This window comes from Asterias rubens, chromosome 8 (genome assembly GCF_902459465.1).
Source record: "Asterias rubens chromosome 8, eAstRub1.3, whole genome shotgun sequence".
NCBI lineage: Eukaryota > Metazoa > Echinodermata > Asteroidea > Forcipulatida > Asteriidae > Asterias > Asterias rubens.
In genome coordinates, this window is record NC_047069.1 from 12,912,397 (window position 1) to 12,931,110 (window position 18,714).

Consider the following 18,714-nt stretch of genomic DNA (forward strand, 5'->3'; position numbering starts at 1 on the left):
TATTGGTAGTTACTCAAAATAATTTGTATCACAAAAAAACCTTTCTTGGTTACGAGTAATGGGGAGAGGTTGATAGTATAACACATTGTGAGAAAGAGCTCCCTCTGCAGTGACGTAGTTTTCGAGAAAGAAGTCATTTTCCACGAATTTGATTTCTAGCCCTCGGATTTAGAATTTTAGGTCTCGAAATCAAGCATCTGAAATATATACTACTTCGTGTGACCATGGTGCGACACCTATGTTTTTCTTTCATTAATATCTCGCAACTTTGACGACCGATTGAGATCAAATTTTCACAGGTTTGTTATTTTATGCATATGTTGAGATACACCAACTGTGAAGACTAGTCTTTGACAATTACAAATAGTGTCCAGTGTCTTTAAGAACTGTACTCGTATTGCAAAAGAAACAGTCTTCGGGGAAATTTGGGGAAATTAAAAGTCTCTATATTAACCTCAAGTTGAAACGGTGTAAAAAATGTCTCTGTGTTTATTATGGATCGGTTGCCTTGGATAGGGCGAGTTTGTCTCAAAAACGTTTGAAACCGTTTGTAATGCATATTATTAGAAAGATGCCTTTCAAAATAGAATATAAAGATCAACACAAACATGCGAGATATTGATGAAAGAAAAACATAGGTGTCGCACCATGGTCACACGAAGTAGTGTGCTTTCAGATGCTTGATTTCGAGACCTAAAATTCTAAGATCAACACAAACATGCCTCAAATTGCGTGGTTTTCCTTTGAATATGCGAACTAACACGGCAGGCAGAGTCAGATTTTTTTACTCCACAATGGCGGACCGTGTTAGGTCGGAAATTGAAGAGGGAAAACCACGCAAAGTAGAGGCATACTTGTGTGGATTATTGCGTTCTAATTTTAAAACATCTTTCAAACAATGTGCAATTTCTTTTAACTGAGGTTTCCTGTATAATACAGAGACATTGGTTATCTGGACACCTTTGGTAATTTATTGTCAAAGACCAGTTTTCCCACTTGATGTATATCCAAACATCAAAATAACACCTGTGAAAATGTGGGCTCAATTTGTCATCGAAGTTGCAAGAGAATAGTGAAAGAAAAACAAATTTGTACATTGCTTTGTGTGCTCTCAGATGCATATAATAGAAGGCTTCAGTTGAGTCTGTTGTTATTTGAGTGAGAAATTACCTCTCTCTCAAAATCCACGTTATGTTAGAGGGAGCCATTTCTCACAATACTTTATTTTATATCAACAGCTCTCCAGCATTGCTCGTTACTAAGTAAGTTTTTATGTTAACAATTATTTTGAGTAATTAGCAATAGGCCTAGTGCCCACCGTTGCCTTTTAGCGAAATCAAAAACCTTGATTTTAAAGACGGCCTTTCCCCATCAATTTGAAGGTAGCGTGAGGAAGATTAGAGAATCGTATACAACTGTACCGTTCCATTTCGAAGGTCTCTCGGCAAATATCGATTTTAGACAATGATCTCAAATCAACGTGTCGTTTACATTTGGAAGCCTCGTGCAGAAAATTGGGTTAAGTACCCGGTTACGTCACCATGGTCATCCAATCAAATTGAGGCTTCAGTACAACGGTATTACAACTGCGTATAATTCCATCATTTACATAATATCCATAAAACAGGCCATATTCTTTATTTGACTCAAATGCAGTTTCGGTATCTGGGCTTCTGTGTCTAGTTCAGTGCGTATGTCACCATCCAAACGCTATTTTTTGTTTCTCGTTGATGATTATTTCTTTGGATTTATCGACAACTATTGCCTTTTATCGCGATCGGTTTCTGTGAAACATGGGAATCGGCTGGATGTGGAATGTCATCGGTGCAATTTGCCTTGTGACAGGTACGTAGTATGACGTGTTGGTAAAGTAGATAGGCCTACATTATTGGAGTTCAAACAAACATTCGATGCCCGTAGATAGGCATTATTTTATTTTGAATAAATTTGTTATAATACTAATCTCATAATAACATTTCCCTAACAATTTCATTTTCTTTTCAACGCGAAGCCTAAACATTTCACGCCAATGCGTCCGTTAATGGTTTGCAGAGCCGCGATTTGTCGCATGTCGGCGGCGTTAACATTCGCGTTTGGAGGCACAATTCGTGAAATTTTATATTCGTGTTGGGTGTAGGCTAGCCTTTAGTCAAGGCGCACGCGGCACACCGGATGGCACGCACAACCCCAAAAATGTAACGCTCGTTTTGGGGCCTTATGTTTTTCTTTACATTTGCCAACGATTTTGGTGGGAGAAAATGTAATGCATAATGCATTAGCGTGGTGAGTTGCTGGCCAGTAAGAAGCCACAATTACTTGCATGACGTCACAAGAATGTTCGATGCAAATTCGTTACATTTTCTCCCACCAAAATCGTTGGCAACGGTAAAGAAAAACATAAGGCCCCTAAACGAAGGCGCTTACGCGGCTTCGCCGCTCGCGGTGATATTTTGTTTTCGTGCGTTACATTTTTGGGGCTGTGCGTGCTATCCGGTGTGCCGCGTGCGCCTTGACTAAAGGCTAGGTGTAGGCCTACCTAAGGTCACCATACGAAATAGATGTTAGAACTAGTTCTATGACGTGTTCAACCGTTCTGGTCCCAATTTCATGGCTCTGCTTTCCGCCGAACTCTGCGCTTACGATCACAATTCGCCGCATACGTGCAAGCGCCGAATTTCTGTGCTACGGTGCAGTAAGCGCAGAACGCCTAGTAACTTGAAGTACGCACGCGTACAAGCCAAACTTGCGAACTAGTCCATGGGCCAGAACAGGGCCCAATTTCATAAAGCTGCTAAGCACACAAATTTGCTTAGCATGAAATCTTTGCCTTGATAAAAACAGGATTACCAACCAAATTTCCACGTGATTTTTCAGGATAAGCAAACAACAGCTGAATACCAGTAACAAGCAATATCCAACAATTAATGGAAATTTGGTTGGTAATCCAGTTTTTATCAAGGAAGAAATTTCATGCTAAGCAAATTTGTGTGCTTAGCAGCTCTATGAAACTGGGCCCTGATATGTGTACCACCCCGGGTGGCAAAACATGAAGGTTGCCAAATGCTTTGTCTCTCTAAATGTTAAAAAGTGAAAAACACCCACTCTTTACATTTCGAGTTGTCCCTCATAATGTCTCTTTAAAAAGAGTGGCGGTTATTTCACTCTTTTAAAGGGGCTCACTCCAGGACAGAGTAAAATATCACTCAAAAAGATGCAAACTTAATCTAAAAGAGTGGAAGACCACTCGAAAAAGAGTTGTCCCTCATATGGCTCTTTAAATAGTGCCTTTTCACTCGTTTGCATTAGAAAGTACAAAAACGTGTGATAGCATCTCCAAATGAGTAGCTTAGTCTCTCTTTTTCTTCGTTTTGTGTTTTGCCATTGAGTTATAATGCTTGGCGTCCACAAGCATGGATAACTCCATTCTTTCGCAAGCGCCGATTCTTTGATTACGGTAAGCAAAGCCATGAATATTGGCCCTTTTTAGATTGGCCCACTGTGCATTGCGGCAAGTGAAAGGGATTGTATCGGTTGGTAATTGGAACCCACTGTTTCTTTCAATATGCTGCTGATATTATACAATAAAACTAATCTGTGAAAATGTTATTTCAAAAGGTGGTAGAATTTTTTTGTTTTATATTGCCAAAAATCTGGAGCGGTTATTTCCACGCAGGAAGAATAATCTGCAATTGGAATGACACAATCTGAGAAACCTTACTGTCAGTAACGCTTCGGATTCAAATATTGACGGATAAAAGTGGTATATTTTTCCGTAACCGCACCGCACTAATTCGAAGTGAAACGTTTCTCAACATCCCTGACACATAATCCTATGAATTTTGTATTGTTTTTAATTTCCAGCCGTCGATTTCACAAAACTCTTCCTAACTTAGGACTAATCTTAGGACTTAGGATGAGTCCCAACCCTGCACTGTAGCATGCAGACCTTTAGATTAATCCTAAGTTAGGACGAGTTACTCGTCCTTACTCGATATAAGACGAGTCCTAATTCTTGTGAAATCGACCGCAGAGTCATTAAACGTGCACTGGACACTGTTGGTCATTACCCATTGGCTTACAAACCTACTTGGTAACGAGTAATGGATCGGAGAGCTGTTGATAGCATAAAACATTGTGAGAAACGGCTTCCTTTGAGGCAATTAAATGTATTTTTTTGAGAAATACGTAATTTCTCACTTAAAAAACCCAACTCGGCTTAAAAAGCACACTTAGTAATGCAACAAGGGTGTTTTCTCTCATTATTCTCTTGCAAATTCGATGACCAATAATTGGGCCCTAATTTTCACAGGTGTGTATCATACACCAAGTTAAATTTGACAGTTACAAAACGTGCCCAGTGCCTTTAATTCCAGTTACCGTGGCAAACATAAACGTCGCTGCCCGAGCAAGCAATGAAATTTCACATATTTTAATTTTGTGACTTCATCAAAATTCATCAAAATTGTCCAGTGCTAAGTGGCGGCCATGAGATAATAAGTGGCGGCCGCAAGATAATAAGTGGCGGCCGCGAGATACTAAGTGGCGGCGCAAGATACTAAGTGGCGGACGCAAGATAAAAAGTATTGCCGCAAGATATAAGTGGCGGTGCTGTGAAATACATCTCATTCAGTGAAACATATACATGTATGCACTTGTCAAGTGGCACCAGTAGGGCTTCATATGAAACATCCCCCCTCTCAATGTTGATGGCAGCGCAAACCACGCAATCGACCTTTATCACGCTGTCACAATCTTGGTCATGTTCCCTGTTTCCATAACAGTAATGAAAGCTAACATTCATTGCGCAAACATGGCACCGGACTATTATTTCGTCCAGCCTCAGTTTGGATAATCGAGTTGCCGTGATAAAGGTCTATTAGAGCCAACATTGAAAGGGGCAGGCACGGGCCGTGGTGGTGCGGGGGTCCATCACGAGATAATGGCCGAGATTGTAAACCCAGCAGGCATGCAGCAGACGGGGGAAATAGTCAGATTCATGGCACTTTCTTGCGTTTTTTTTTCAACCAATTTCTGTCTTCCCCTCCTTTAACTCAACGTATATTGTTCACTTAAATAAAGGTTTCAAATCAACCTTAAACCATTGAAATGTTGACGTCAAAGCCGAAAATAAATGGCCGACGATCTGACAAACCACAATGCGGTACAGTTCCTGTAGACCATTAATGCAGGGCGACCCTCCAACGTGTATTGTACGCCGAAAATACGCCGAAAATGTATCCTTTAAAACAAAGGCGCTTTATAAATATGGTTATCATTTTAGTATTATTAACTGCAAGTATAGTAAGCCTACCCCTGAAATCAAGCCAAGTTTAATACATTTGATTGCGGAGAGATGGGGAGGGGTAGAAAAGTGACCACCAATCACCAATCGCTTAATTAACGTGATACACAATACTTATCACTGTAACAAGGCGCTGTAACTTTGACAGTATGTTACTGTATTTGTGCCCAGTAGTTTACCGTAATTGCATTTTACAGTTGTTTACTGTAATCCACAGTAAATTCCAGACAGCAGTTTTGTTGCACGCAATATTACTGTATTTTAGAAGGGATATTACTGTAAATTATATTTACAGTAACTAACTGTACATACGTCACGTAGACACGCCCACAATTGTCGGTTGCCGCTCACTGACTGGTCTGTGTATGTAAAGCACTTTACTTGCTAATTTTGAATGGACCATAGAATAGCCGCAATGTTGGGGACAGCAAACAGTTCATTAGTTATTTGTTTTATGGTTTTTGTGTAAAATAGTAGGCCTATCCGATAACTTTCTTTGTAAATTTTTGATCTAAATGTATTCATCGATCAGAAGTTTTGAAATTCTTACACATTTAAGGTATTTGAATTTGTTGAGGATGCTATGATGAGTACACAGATCATGGAAATGGTGTAATAACACATAATAGCCTCTATTCATTGAAGCTCATTTGTTAACCCATCTAGTTTTTGTTTATAGATCATTGTTAATTCTCCCTTCACAGTTGACTTGTCGAAGCTAATGATGATGAAATAATTTAGCTCTTACCCAACAAGAGCTAAGAACAAAAACGCTCATTATAGTAAACACAAAGGAAACTGTTTACATGTATTCATCATGCATGATGATATTGTCAAAAACTAACGCTTTCGCATTAAATCAGTATGAGCATTGAGCCAGATAAAAGCCTTGAAAAGCTATGGTGTGCAGTTTATCCTTACAACAAAATATTCGCCATAAAAATTACCATAGCCGTTTAACGAGAGGCATTTATTGTTCCCATGAGAACTTGTACTTTAACTATACAAATACTGAAAGGGTAAAAGTGTGCATAAATATTAAGCCGTGGCTATCTTTTAAAATTTGAACTACGATTCCAAAAATTTACCGCAAGAATCTTGAAAAATTGGTTTTCAGCAAACTCGGGCGGTGCAGGGGTTAATTTCAGATTTGTTTAAGAATTGTGTGCAATAAAACATTTAAAATGTAAAACAATTGTCACTGTTTGTTGGTTTTGGAGTGTACAATGTACAAAATATAATCCTTCGTTACTGTAAACTTCAATCGAGATTACTGTTATTTTTACTGTAAATATAACTTGTTTTGTACAGTAAAACTTATAACTATACTGTACAGATAGTACAGTAATTTACCGTGTAAATGAACGGCACCATTTGAAAAAAAATGCATCAAATCGCGCCAAATGAGTTTAATTTTTGTTATTTTCTTTCAACTTATCAGTGAGCCACACATCCCCCTCAGAAACCCCTCTGCGCAAGAACGGAACGTGGCGCTGTCGCATTTAACTCCATTGTGTGCGCCTGTGTCCCCCCCAAAAAAAAAAAAATTAAAAAAAATAAAAATAAATAAATAAATAAATAAATAAATAAATAAACTGGGAAGCGGCAGCGAGGGGATCGGATGCGACTTTTTATTTCAGATATCAATGTCATAATAGATAGGGCACCCTCATCACCTAGTGGTCAAAAGGCTGATGAGTGCGCCGCGCGTGTTTCGACATCGTTTTACCTCTAAGATGTCTACTAGATGACGTCAATGCATAATACCATGGTGAGCAAATTATTTCAAAGGCGTAAACTTTCATTGGTTGCAGTGACTTTGGTGTCAGCGCGTTTGTGTGTTCTGGGCACGGAACCAGATGAATCTTTTGGCGGCAAAGTTCGGTTTGTGCTCCCGCCTGGTGATCCGTGCTCCTGCACTGAACTCATGCTGGGCGGACACAACTCTTATGCACCGCCCAGAAAGGACAAACCCGTCTACATCGACAACTTACCAATGGACGCTGAAGGACTCCGTAGATCACAAGGATGCCCAGAAGAAAGCCCGCGAAGAGATTCGACGCAAACGCCAACTTCTAAGGGTAAGACTAAGCGAGAAAAAAAAAACTCGAAAAGATCAAAGTTAATGGTTTTTATTAGGTTTTTTTTCTGAAATCATCGATTTGTTTGAACACAAAAATACTACGCCTCTAGGAGCAAGTTTGAGGGCGAACCTAGATTGACCACTATCAGCAACGTGCATGCGGGAACACTCCAACGGGAACACTCCATTGCATGCTTTCCACATGTTCGCTGTTGTAGTGTCTCTGGTTCCCTTCTGGAACAGGCTATCGGGACGACAGAAGAACTTGGGCTGGGTCCAAATGGTTGACCACTGAGTAGTCAACGAATGGTTGACCAGCCTGGGTTCGAATCAAAATAGTCAACCATGGTGCACACTCGAAATAGACTTGCACCCGCTTTGAAAAATAGACCAACAAAACTACTTTATCTAAAATGCTCGAGCGAGTTTGTTCCTCACACCATGGAGGAATAAATCACACAAACCATGGTGTTTTATTTTTATTTTGTTTATATAGTGGAGACATCCGATTTGCCAACCACCAGGGAACCTCTAGCACCGGTAGTGTATACAGACTGCCAGGATGCTTTAGACAAGGGTCAGACAACCAGCGGAGTTTACACCGTTAAACTGTACGGGGTCGAATTCGATGCATATTGCGATATGGCAACAGAAGAGGGGTACATTGTAAGTGTTTCTCGATTTGTGTTACTTTGATATTTCTTAGGGGATGCACCTCTTCTTTGATAACACTCTCTTGTCCGGAAACTCGGCTTGAACATCACGTACAATAATTAATTTTGTAGTGTTTTTTTTTTAAACTTCATCTAAAATCACGCATTTTAGTATTCGGTGTTTGTACAAAATGTTTTGATGTTATCATTGACATCAACATTTCTCACAAATATCAAGTCATACAATTGTAAAGTTTCGTGATAGTATACAGGGACAGTATCACAAAATTTACAGTTTTTCAGGAATGCATGGCGCGGGTACGGTGCCAAATTCGAGTTCTCTGGGTTGGAAATTCCAGGGGAAGGGAATTTCGTTTTCGCAGTTTGTACTCGTATAGTGCGCGTAGTTTTAACGCACTTTATAAGCAGTTATCTCATGTTATTAAACTTCAAACAAATCGTATCATGATTGCGATCTATACTTTCATGGATGTTAAAATCACTGGACACTATTGGTGATTGCTCAAAGTAATTGTTAGCATAAAAACTTACTTGGTAATGAGCAATGGAGAGCTGTTGATAGTATAAAACATTGTGAGAAACGGCTCCCTCTGAAGTAACTTCATGACCGATTGAGTTCAAATTTTCACATGTTTGTTATTTTGTGCATATTGTTGAGATACACCAAGTGAAAAGACTGGTCCTTTGACAATTACCAAAGGTGTCCAATTTCCAGTGTCTTTAAACAGTCAAAGTATGGAAAACATTAATTGCCGATCAAAGTATCAAGTGTTTTTAAACCGTTATTAAGAATTCCCTGCCAGGAATGAACTGAATAGTGAAAAGACTGGTCCTTTGACAATTACCAAAGGTGTCCAATTTCCAGTGTCTTTAAACAGTCAAAGTATGGAAAACATTAATTGCCGATCAAAGTATCAAGTGACTTTAAACCGTCCTTGCACCAGGTCATAGAAAGGGATACACTAGAAAAGCATATAATTTTTATACCCAAATAAATATTTAGAATTCCCTGCCATGAATGAACTGAATAGTGAAATTTCTTCGTTTCCACGTTCTTATAGGTGATTCAAAAACGCTTCAATGGATCTGTAGACTTTAACAAGAACTGGGCCGATTACAAAACCGGTTTTGGAGACCTAAATGGAGAGTTCTGGCTTGGGAACGAAAAGCTCCATCAGATAACATCCGAAGATCCGAAGTATGAACTGTTGGTGACTCTGACTGCATTCGACGGCTCTGTTGCTCAAGCTCGATACATTGATTTCAGGGTCAAAGGCGAGAAGGATTACTATGAGATAAACCCTGGTTTTTTTGTCACCGGCCGCGCTGGTAAGGCAAACCGCACCGATACCGGTGTCCCAGCGATAACCGTCCGCCGGAGATTCTGTGCCCCCCCCCTCCTTATGGGAAATAAACGTGGGCTGAATGAGGATGTTTCAAAAGAGGGCGCTATCAGCAGTATAGTTTGTACACAGTTCGCCGTATTGGGGGGGGGGTAGAATCTCCGGAGGACAGAATCTCCTGTCATATCGGATTCTTGTTTCCTTATTAGTGTCAAATTCAGTGTTATTATGCTCCCAATTCCCCAAAGATAGGGTCTTTATGCAAGTTAAGAGAAAAATGGCTCTACTCTCTAACCTGCCGTTTAAAACGGTGTATACAAATGTTAATAATTTAACAGTCTTTCAGAGCAAAACTTTTAACTCTGTGCCATGGAATAATAAGAACAATGTACATTCCAAGAATAAATGTTTGCGTCGGTCAAAAGGTAAAACTCAATTTCCTTTTTGATTGAATATCAACGCTTCTAAGATAGGCCTATGCCCATATCTTTTAGGCCAAGCTACTCTCTTTTAAACTAGACATGTCATGGACTGAATTCGAAAGAATTCATTTGATAACGAAACTTGTCAGTATATCACTCTGAATTGCGATGAACTGACATCATTTTGTAAACATTTTCAAAGTTACTCAAACCCTTGGAGACTGCCAATTCTAAAGTTGTGTACACAAAGGAGCAACGCACATTTCCCCGAGAAGTAAAGGCCTATACAATAGCATTGTGTCCCGTCCAGTCTCCCCCAATCTGAAAAATAATTGTCCCTATAACTTTCTTCTGAAGGTGATGGTTTTGAATCGAAACAGTTCTCAACGTCTGACAGTGACAACGACGACGATGAAAAGAATTGTGCTGGGTTGCTGAGTGGCGGTTGGTGGTTTTCTAAATGTTCGGACGCACCGAGTAATCTAAATGGCGTGTACTCCGACACCCACGTGGGAATATACTGGTCACCATGGAAGGGTAGCGACGTATCCCTTAAAGCAACTGAAATGAAGATAAAAATATGTTTGGAAGGTTGTTAAGAATGTCTTGAATTTAACTTATTGTAAGTTTGAGTTGAATACTCCACTGGCCCTCTATACGACGCCACGAGTCAGTCTTTAAGCCTGCTTTGTTACGGCCAAACATTAATGTGTTTATTGTTTAGGACAATATCATTACATATAAGTTTAATTGTTTCAACAAATAATTGCGAGCAAATTAAGAGTAATTCGATATTTAGAGTAAAAACTTTTAAGCACAATTTTAATTATTTAATTTCATTAAAATTGTGACACTTTGATAGATAAACTTGAAGTAATGGTCTGATATTCAGATACATTCTGACGTCACACTTTGAGGCTCGTGCATTCGCCAGAGATCTGCGTTGAGCCTAGAGTCCAGAATCACCTTTGACCTCGCATCCATTTCACATGAAGATTCGCAGTCAAATCCTATACGCATCTACATGCAGCGGCGCAATTAGGGTAATTTTTTAGGGGGCACAAGGGGGGGACACACAATTTTGTAGTGGATTGAGACCAACATTTTAGGGGGAAATTTTGGTCAAAGATAGAGCATGCGAGCACACAGCGCAAAGCCTTTACGGCGTGGAATCCGGGGCCCGCTTAAGGGGCCCGAAATTGTTTGCATTCTAGATATTCTGTGGTGCAATCTAAGGCCATGTACAGGCTATAGGCGGTGATGAAGGAAATAGAACAAAAGGCCTTCAACATTTGAGCTATAGAATATGGGCCTTTTAGATTTTGGCCAATACGTGATCTTATAAAGTTCACGATGTGCTAAGTTTTTGCAAAACAAATTCGATTGTGCTTACATCTTGAAAATCGCAAACCGAAATTTAGTTTTAGATGCCGTCAGTTCACCTGTAACGCGTTTAAGCATTGATAACTTTAACTTAAAATCTTGTAAACTTTTAATGTGGTAAATTAACTATCCTTGCTATGTAAGAAGCTCTCTGAGTTTGCACATTATATATATGATGTAGCATTTGGATTTCGTTTTGATGTGTTAAAGACAGTGGACACTATTGGTAATTGTCAAAGACTAGTCTTCACAGTTAGTGTATCTCAACATATGCATAAAATAACAAACCTGTGAACATTTGAGCTCAATCGGTCGTCGAATTTGCGAGATAATAATGAAAGAAAAAACACCCTTGTCACACTGAGTGTGCTTTCAGATGCTTGATTTAGAGACCTCAAATACTAAATCTGAGGTCTCGAAATCAAACTCGTGGAAAATTACTTCTTTCTCGAAAACTACGTCACTTCAGAGGAAGCTATTTCTTACAATGTTTTATACCATCAACCTCTCCCCATTACTTGTAATCAAGAAAAGTTGTATGGTAATAATTAATTGAGTGTCCACTGCCTTTAAATAATATTGGTTTAAAAGGAAATATGTTATTGATTCCCGGACAGAATTGATACGGTTGCCGTGTCCCAGTGACCCGGGCTGACCACTTCTGGGTCAGGCTAACTATGAAAGTGTTTCTTTTATTGAGATTTTAACGGGGTTCTGCATTAATTTGACCTATGTCTGGATCACAATGACACAGAAATGGGTCAGACCCCACGGGACCCGAATTCGGGTAACACGCAAAGCTTCTAGAATTGCTTGCAATTGCAACGGCACTGTGAATGATTCACATAGAATAAACGCGCTTTAAAGGGGCACGCATGTGCGAACGTATATATCTATAATATAAACATGCAATGCAATTTAATTGCACCACATTTGTCACTGTTGTATATAAAACAATTATATCAAATCTTAATAATATCAAATCTTTTTAGCCTTCGAGAAAGACTCTGCTTTGGTCGATACGTCTGGTCATTTTCTATTTTTTGCATTCGTATCACAATGGATCGTTGTGATTGGTATAAGCAGTTTGCAACAGCTTGTTTATATTTTCTCATATCGTAATAACTTATAAATTTTTAATTTCTGTGTGTGATTGTTATTAATATTTCACGTTTTTTATCGAAGGAATTTGACATTAATGATGACGTCATTGAATCTAAACATCGAGTTTTTAGTGTTGACTTTGTCACAGAAAAGTGACATTGACCATTCCAGGGTAGTTCCAGGTAGACAAGACTCTACGTGGCCAAATTTCATAAAGCCTGCAAACACAAAACCTTGCTAAGCTCAAAAACAGTTGCTTAGCAAAAAAATAGGTTACCAGCCAAACACCAAACAGTCACCATTGCTGCAACGGATGCCCCGGTCATGTTTTGTTCAGCCAAGAAATTTGTTAAGCAGAATTTTTTGCTAAACAGCTTTATGAAATTGGTTGCCAAGTATCATCAAGGATGTTCATGTTAAATAAAACATCTATGTAAAAAAAACAGTTTATGAGCCTCATCTTTAAATTAAACTATATGTATAACAAAGTGCAGTGTGCAGTTTCTGTGAAAAATATAAGGGTATCAAAGATCAATTAAGTTGCACTATTGGTAGTTACTCAAAATAATTTGTATCACAAAAAAACCTTTCTTGGTTACGAGTAATAGGGAGAGGTTGATAGTATAACACATTGTGAGAAAGAGCTCCCTCTGCAGTGACGTAGTTTTCGAGAAAGAAGTCATTTTCCACGAATTTGATTTCGAGCCCTCGGATTTAGAATTTTAGGTCTCGAAATCAAGCATCTGAAATATATACTACTTCGTGTGACCATTTATTTGTCAAAGACCAGTTTTCCCACTTGATGTATATCCAAACATAAAAATAACACCTGTGAAAATGTGGGCTCAATTTGTCATCGAAGTTGCAAGAGAATCGTGAAAGAAAAACAAATTGTTACATTGCTTTGTGTGCTCTCAGATGCATATAATAGAAGGCTTCAGTTGAGTCTGTTGTTATTTGAGTGAGAAATTACCTCTTTCTCAAAATCCACGTTATTTTAGAGGGAGCCATTTCTCACAATACTTTATTTTTCATCAACAGCTCTCCATTGCTAAGTTTTTATGTTAACAATTATTTTGAGTAATTAGCAATAGGCCTAGTGCCCACCGTTGCCTTTTTAAGCGAAATCAAAAACCTTGATTTTAAAGACAGCCTTTCCCCATCAATTGAAGGTAGCGTGAGGAAGATTAGAGAATCGTATACAACTGTACCGTTCCATTTGGAAGGTCTCTCGGCAAATATCGATTTTAGACAAAGATCTCAAATTAACGTGTCGTTTGCATTTGGAAGCCTCGTGCAGAAAATTGGGTTAAGTACCCGGTTACGTCACCATGGTCATCCAATCAAATTGAGGCTTCAGTACAACGGTATTACAACTGCGTATAATTCCATCATTTACATAATATCCATAAAACAGGCCATATTCTTTATTTGACTCAAATGCAGTTTCGGTATCTGGGCTTCTGTGTCTAGTTCAGTGCGTGAAGGATAGCTTAAAAGAACAATACTTGCTACTTAAACAACCAATGTGTCTTCTCCTATTTGTTTATGTCACCATCCAAACGGCATTTTTTGTTTCACGTTGATGATTATTTCTATTGATTTATCGACAACTGTTGCCTTTATCGCGATCGGTTTCTGTGAAACATGGGAATCGGCTGGATGTGGAATGTCATCTTTGCAATTTGCCTTGTGGCAGGTACGTAGTATGACGTGTTGGTAAAGTAGGTAGTAGGCCTACATTATTGGAGTTCAAAAAAACATTCGATGCCCGTAGATAGGCAATATTTTATTTTGAATAATTTGTTATAATACTAATCTCATAATAACATTTCCCAAACAATTTCATTTTCTTTTCAACGCGAAGCCTAAACATTTCACGCCAATGCGTCCGTTAATGGTTTGCAGAGCCGTGATTTGTCGCATGTCGGCGGCGTTAACATTCGCGTGGATGCACAATCGTGAAATTTGATATTCGTGTTGGGTGTAGGCTAGCCTTTAGTCAAGGCGCACGCGGCACACCAGATGGCACGCACAACCCCAAAGATGTAACGCTCGTTTTGGGGCCTTATGTTTTTCTTTACATTTGCCAACGATTTTGGTGGGAGAAAATGTAATGCATAATGCATTGGTGAGTTGCACGCGGCACACCAGATGGCACGCACAACCCCAAAGATGTAACGCTCGTTTTGGGGCCTTATGTTTTTCTTTACATTTGCCAACGATTTTGGTGGGAGAAAATGTAATGCATAATGCGTGGTGAGTTGCTGGCCAGTAAGAAGCCACAATTACTTGCATGACGTCACAAGAACGTTCGTTGCAAATTCGTTACATTTTCTCCCACCAAAATCGTTGGCAAATGTAAAGAAAAACATAAGGCCCCCCAAACGAGTTGGTAAAGGCGCTTCGCGGCTTCGCCGCTCGCGGTGATAGTTTTTTTTTCGTGCGTTACATTTTTGGGGCTGTGCGTGCTATCCGGTGTGCCGCGTGCGCCTTGACTAAAGGCTAGGTGTAGGCCTACCTAAGGTCACCATACCAAATAGATGTTAGAACTAGTTCTATGACGAGTTCAACCGTTCTGGGCCCAATTTCATGGCTCTGCTTTCCGCCAAACTCTGCGCTTACGATCACAATTCGCCGCATACGTGCAAGCGCCGAATTTCTGTGCCACGGTGCAGTAAGCGCAGAACGCCTAGTAACGTGAAGTACGCACGCGTACAAGCCAAACTTGCGAACTAGTCCATGGGCCAGAACAGGGCCCAATTTCATAAAGCTGCTAAGCACACAAATTTGCTTAGCATGAAATCTTTGCCTTGATAAAAACAGGATTACCAACCAAATTTCCACGTGATTTTTCAGGATAAGCAAACAACAGCTGAATACCAGTAACGAGCAATATCCAACAATTAATGGAAATTTGGTTGGTAATCCAGTTTTTATCAAGGAAGAAATTTCATGCTAAGCAAATTTGTGTGCTTAGCAGCTCTATGAAACTGGGCCCTGATATGTGTACCACCCCGGGTGGCAAAACATGAAGGTTGCCAAATGCTTTGTCTCTCTAAATGTTAAAAAGTGAAAAACACCACTCTTTACATTTCGAGTTGTCCCTCATGTGGCTCTTTAAAAAGAGTGGTTATTTCACTCTTTTAGAGGGGTTTCACTACAGGACAGGGTGAAAAATCACTCAAAAAGATGCAAACTTCAATTAAAAGAGTGGAAGACCACTCGAAAAAGAGTTGTCCCTCATATGGCATTAGAGAGTACAAAAACGTGTGATAGCATCTCCAAATGAGTAGCTTAGTCTCTCTTTTTCTTCGTTTTGTGTTTTGCCATTAAGTTTACATGCTTGCGTCCACAAGCATGCATAACTCCATTCTTTCGCAAGCGCCAATTATTTGATTACGGTAAGCAAAGCAATGAATATTCGCCCTTTTTAGATTGGCCTACTGTGCGTTACTGTCAGTAACGCTTCAGATTCAAAAATTGACGGATAAAAGTGGTATATTTTTCCGTGATTTTTCAAGTGATGTAGTTTTCGAGAAAGAAGTAATTTTCAACGAACTTGATTTCGAGACCTCAGATTTAGAATTAATGGTCTTGAAATCAGACATCTGAAAGCGCCCAAATGCGTATGACAAAGGTGGTTTTTTTTTCATTATTATCTCGCAACTTCGACGACCAATTGGGCCCTGATATAGTACATGCTCCGCTGCAGTTAGTTGCCTCCAAGAGTCCAAGTATAATACTATAAGAGTTTGCGGTAACACCATGTAATTATTATCTCTAAATGAGTTGGGGTGGTTCTGAAAAGAACCGTTGGATTACGTATAATACTGTTAAAGTTGCCTCGCGTGACAACGCCCCTATAGGCCACATTTTAGCATTTCAAACTCGAGCTGAAAAAAACAATCCCATTACCCTGCTCACTGCTGTAGAGAAAGGCCTCACAGTTTTAGAAGTAGAATTTCAAACCATATTATTTGTTATCTTTGTAGCGGAGACATCCGATTTGCCAACCACCAGGGAAACTCTAGCACCGGTAGTGTATAAAGACTGCCAGGATGCTTTTAATAAGAGTCAGACAACCAGCGGAGTATACACCGTTAAACCGTACGGGGTCGAATTCGATGCATATTGCGATATGGCAACAGATGAGGGACATGGGTACATTGTAAGTGTCTCTTGACTTGTGTTTTAAACGGTATAATTTACTCCGATGGTAGGCCGTCACGTCTTATTTTAAAACAACACTCTATTGTCCTTTAGAGCTAAATACACCCATTACTCCATTAGAGGCTTAATGATGATGATATACGTATCGTAAATTTTCCTGCAGCGCCAACTTGTCTACTTGGATATATATATATAGGCTGGGCCGCGGCTCATGGGTACTTTGTTTTTTTCGAGGCCATCACTAATTGTTCTCAGTGACGGCTCGTTTACCATGTTTGGAAAATGTCGGCCGGTCGTAATCGAACCTAAAGCAATTATCAACATAAAAAAAAACTTACTTAAACGAGCAATGGAGATATGTTGATAGTATATAAAACAAAGTGAGAAACGGCTCCCTCTATACTAAAGTAACGCAGTTTTTGAGAAAGAGTTAATTTCTCATTCAAAATCATTACAAAAGACTTCAGCCGAAACATTTTAGCATCTGAAAGCACACAAAGTAACGCAAAAACGTTTTTTTTTTTCAGTATTCCAGTCTTGCAAATGTGATGACCAATTGAGCCCAAATTTTCACAGTTGTTCACTGTACAAAAAAATCCGTAAAATGTACGGTGCTTTACCTGGCAGCTATAGGGTGCCGGGTAAACTGCAATAAATTTCACAGTGGAAGCTTTGAAAATATTGTGCCTTGAAGGGGTTGTTTGCAAAACTTTCACATTGAAGTTTTCTGCACTTTACCTGGCACCCTAACTGCCAGGTAAAGCACCGTAAATTTTACGGATTTTTGTTTACAGTATATTTTATGCATAGTGTTTGGATACACGAGGTGAGAATACTGGTCTTTACCAGTGTCGAGTGCCTTTAATGATCAAATAGTTATCTTCGTTTCAACATTCCGTAGGTATTTGAAAAACGCTTCAATGGATCGGTAGACTTCAACAAGAACTGGGCCGATTACAAAAATGGTTTTGGGGAACTAAATGGAGAGTTCTGGCTGGGAAACGAGAAGCTCTACCGGATAACATCCCAAGGTCCGAAGTATGAACTGTTGGTGACTCTGACTGCGTTTGACGACTCTGTTGCTAAGGCTCGATACACTCATCTAATCTTCAAAGGCGAAGATAGAAGCTATAAGATCAGCCCTGGTGACGCCCCACAAAGTACCGATTATAATGCTGGTAATGCAGAAAATTGCTGTATGGAACCTTAGTTCGTACGCATTACTTTTAAATGGTCTTTATTCGTTTGGGAATGACTCTGCATAATTGCAATCAAAGGCACTAGGCACTATTGGTAACTACTCAAAATTATTGTTAGCATAAAAACTTACTTTGGTAACGAGCAATAGAGAGCTGTTGATGGTGTAAAACATTGGGAGGAACGGCTCCCTCTGAAGTAACATAGTTTTCGAGAAATAAGTAGTTTTCCATTTAAACACTTGAATTTGATTTCGAGACCTCAGAATTAGATTTTGAGGTCAAGCATCTGAAAGCACACAACTTAATGTGACAAGGGTATTTTTTCTTCTATTATTATCTCGCAACTTCGACGACCAATTGAGTTCAAATTTTCATTAACATTCTCTTTTTAGATGTGATTTTGTGTGGTATTTTCCGAACATTCTTGCCAAACAAAATGTATTTGTGGAGTTCCTTTTTCTTAACAGCGCCCTCTACATTCGCAGATACGCAAAGCAAATGCTAGTCTGAACATCTGACGTCACACTTTGTGAGCCACTTTTTTCACACAATGACCCGGTCATGAACTTACATCGACCCAATGTGGTTTGTCTGCGGTTTCAGGCTAGTCTAATATTAATTAGGACCCCAGAGGCACATGGCATAGGCTAGTGACAAATCTGGAGCGAAAATTTAAGAGAAAATGACATCAAAAATTTGCGAGAATTATAAGACGATCTAGGGGAATGACAAGAGACAAAACCAAATGATGGGAACGCCTGGAACTTTCGGCCAATGTTTTTTCAGCAAGGTAATTACAGCGTGCTTTCCGCACCACACAGGGGTAAGTTTTTAGTTCGTGTGGCTCTGGCGCGCGTGATACAGATCCATTCGATTCAACTCTAAATTCTCAAGTTATAAAAATTATATCTTATATCCACCGAAAGCAATGTAAAATCCAGTAGACTGGAAATCAATCTAGCATGCAGAAGACTGTTTATGTCAGTGTTTATTTGAGGATTGAAACCTTCTTAGATGACTTACACCCACTC

General features: G+C 39.4%; 1 protein-coding gene across 1 annotated transcript; it reads left to right on the forward strand.

The window, feature by feature from the left end:
* The first annotated feature begins 7,070 nt into the window (after window positions 1-7,070).
* Window positions 7,071-17,694, forward strand: LOC117293601 (fibrinogen C domain-containing protein 1-like). The gene is made up of 6 exons (XM_033775958.1): window positions 7,071-7,383; window positions 7,882-8,051; window positions 9,121-9,388; window positions 10,182-10,268; window positions 16,307-16,482; window positions 17,386-17,694. The coding sequence occupies exons 1-6, from the start codon at window positions 7,071-7,073 to the stop codon at window positions 17,692-17,694; spliced, it is 1,323 nt and encodes a 440-aa protein (XP_033631849.1).
* The last annotated feature ends 1,020 nt before the right edge of the window (window positions 17,695-18,714 follow it).